This window comes from Chrysochloris asiatica, unplaced genomic scaffold (assembly GCF_000296735.1).
Source record: "Chrysochloris asiatica unplaced genomic scaffold, ChrAsi1.0 scaffold00086, whole genome shotgun sequence".
Classification (NCBI taxonomy): Eukaryota; Metazoa; Chordata; class Mammalia; order Afrosoricida; family Chrysochloridae; genus Chrysochloris; species Chrysochloris asiatica.
The window spans coordinates 5,105,954-5,107,380 of record NW_006408604.1 but is presented as its reverse complement, the minus strand read 5'-3'; the positions used below and the strand labels follow the sequence as shown (position 1 = coordinate 5,107,380).

Here is a 1,427-nt window from a genome sequence, read left to right as displayed (position 1 = left end):
CCATAATTTGTTGTTTTCTGGATAAAATTTTGAAAAACCAATGACTACTTCATGGCATGGCAAATACCATTTTTAAACAACATGAAAGAGAAATGTAGCTTTTTATGAAGATGGCACCTAAAGCAAAGAAGGAAGCCCCTGACCCTCCCAAAGCTGAAGCCAAAGCAAAGACAATGAAGACCAAGAAGGCAGTGCTGAAAGGTGTCCCCAGCTGGAAAAAAGAAAAAGAAGATCCATATGTCAACCACCTTCTGGCAGCCCAAGACTCTGAGGCTCCGGAGGTAGCGTAAACATCCTAGAAAGAGTACCCTCAGGAGAAACAAGCTTGACACCATGCCTCATCAAGCTTTCTCTGAGTAATGAGTCAGCCATGAAGAAGATTGAAGATAATGACACACTTGTGTTCATTGTGGATGTTAAGGGTAACAAGCATCAGATCTAACAGGATGTGAAGAAGCTCTATGACACTGACATAGCCAAGGTCAGCACCTTGATCAGGACTGATGGAGATATGAATGCATATGTTCCATTGGCTCCTGACTATTATGATTTGGATGTTGCCAACCAAATTGTGACCATCTAAACTGAGCCCAGTTGTCTAATTCTAAATGTTTTCAATACAAAAGAAAAAAGACAAATATATGCATGGAACTCACCAGATGGATTACATAGAAATTCAAATTGACTACATGTATGGAAAGAAACAGTGGAAAATCTCAATATGATCAGCAAAATAAGGCCATGGAAGTTTATGGAACAGATCATCAGTTTCTCATGTGCAAGTTCAGACTGAAGAGCAGAAAAAAATTAAAACTAGTCCACAACAGTCAAAATGGAAGCAGTGAGGAAGTACAAGAGCTGAATAGAAAATTTCAAAGGTCAACTTGAGAACACAAAATAAAATATTATAACAAAATGTTCAAAGACCTAGAGTTAGAAAACGAAAAAGGGATAGCATGTTCAGCATTTCTCAAGATGAGGAAACTGAAGAAATACTTAAGCCTTGACTTTCAAATCTGATGGATTCTCTGGGCAAATTATTGAATGATGCAGAAAGCATCAAAGAAGATGGAAAGAATACACAGAGTTACTGTACCAAAAAGAATCGATCCATGTAAAACCATTTCAAGAGAAGCATATGTTCAAGAGCTAATGGTATTGAAGGAAATAGTCCAAGAAGGAACTAAAAATGTGACTGGGGAAGAGCTGCCTCCTTAAAGTAGAGTTGACCTCACGTGATGACATGAATGGACTAAAGCCCAGGGGCCCTTCATTTGCTGATGGGGCAGAACTCAAAATGAGGGGAGACAGCTGTAAACATCCATTAATAATCAGAATATGGAATGTATGAAGTATGAATTTAGGAAAATTGGAAATTGTCAAAAATTAAATGGAATGCATAAACATTGATATTCTAGGCATTAGTG

General features: G+C 37.9%; 1 protein-coding gene across 1 annotated transcript; it reads left to right on the top strand.

Moving 5' to 3' along the window:
- Positions 1–110: 110 nt before the first annotated feature.
- On the top strand, positions 111–583 carry LOC102818785 (60S ribosomal protein L23a-like). Its single transcript, XM_006866063.1, has 2 exons — positions 111–281; positions 446–583. The coding sequence occupies exons 1-2, from the start codon at positions 111–113 to the stop codon at positions 581–583; spliced, it is 309 nt and encodes a 102-aa protein (XP_006866125.1).
- Positions 584–1,427: the final 844 nt, after the last annotated feature.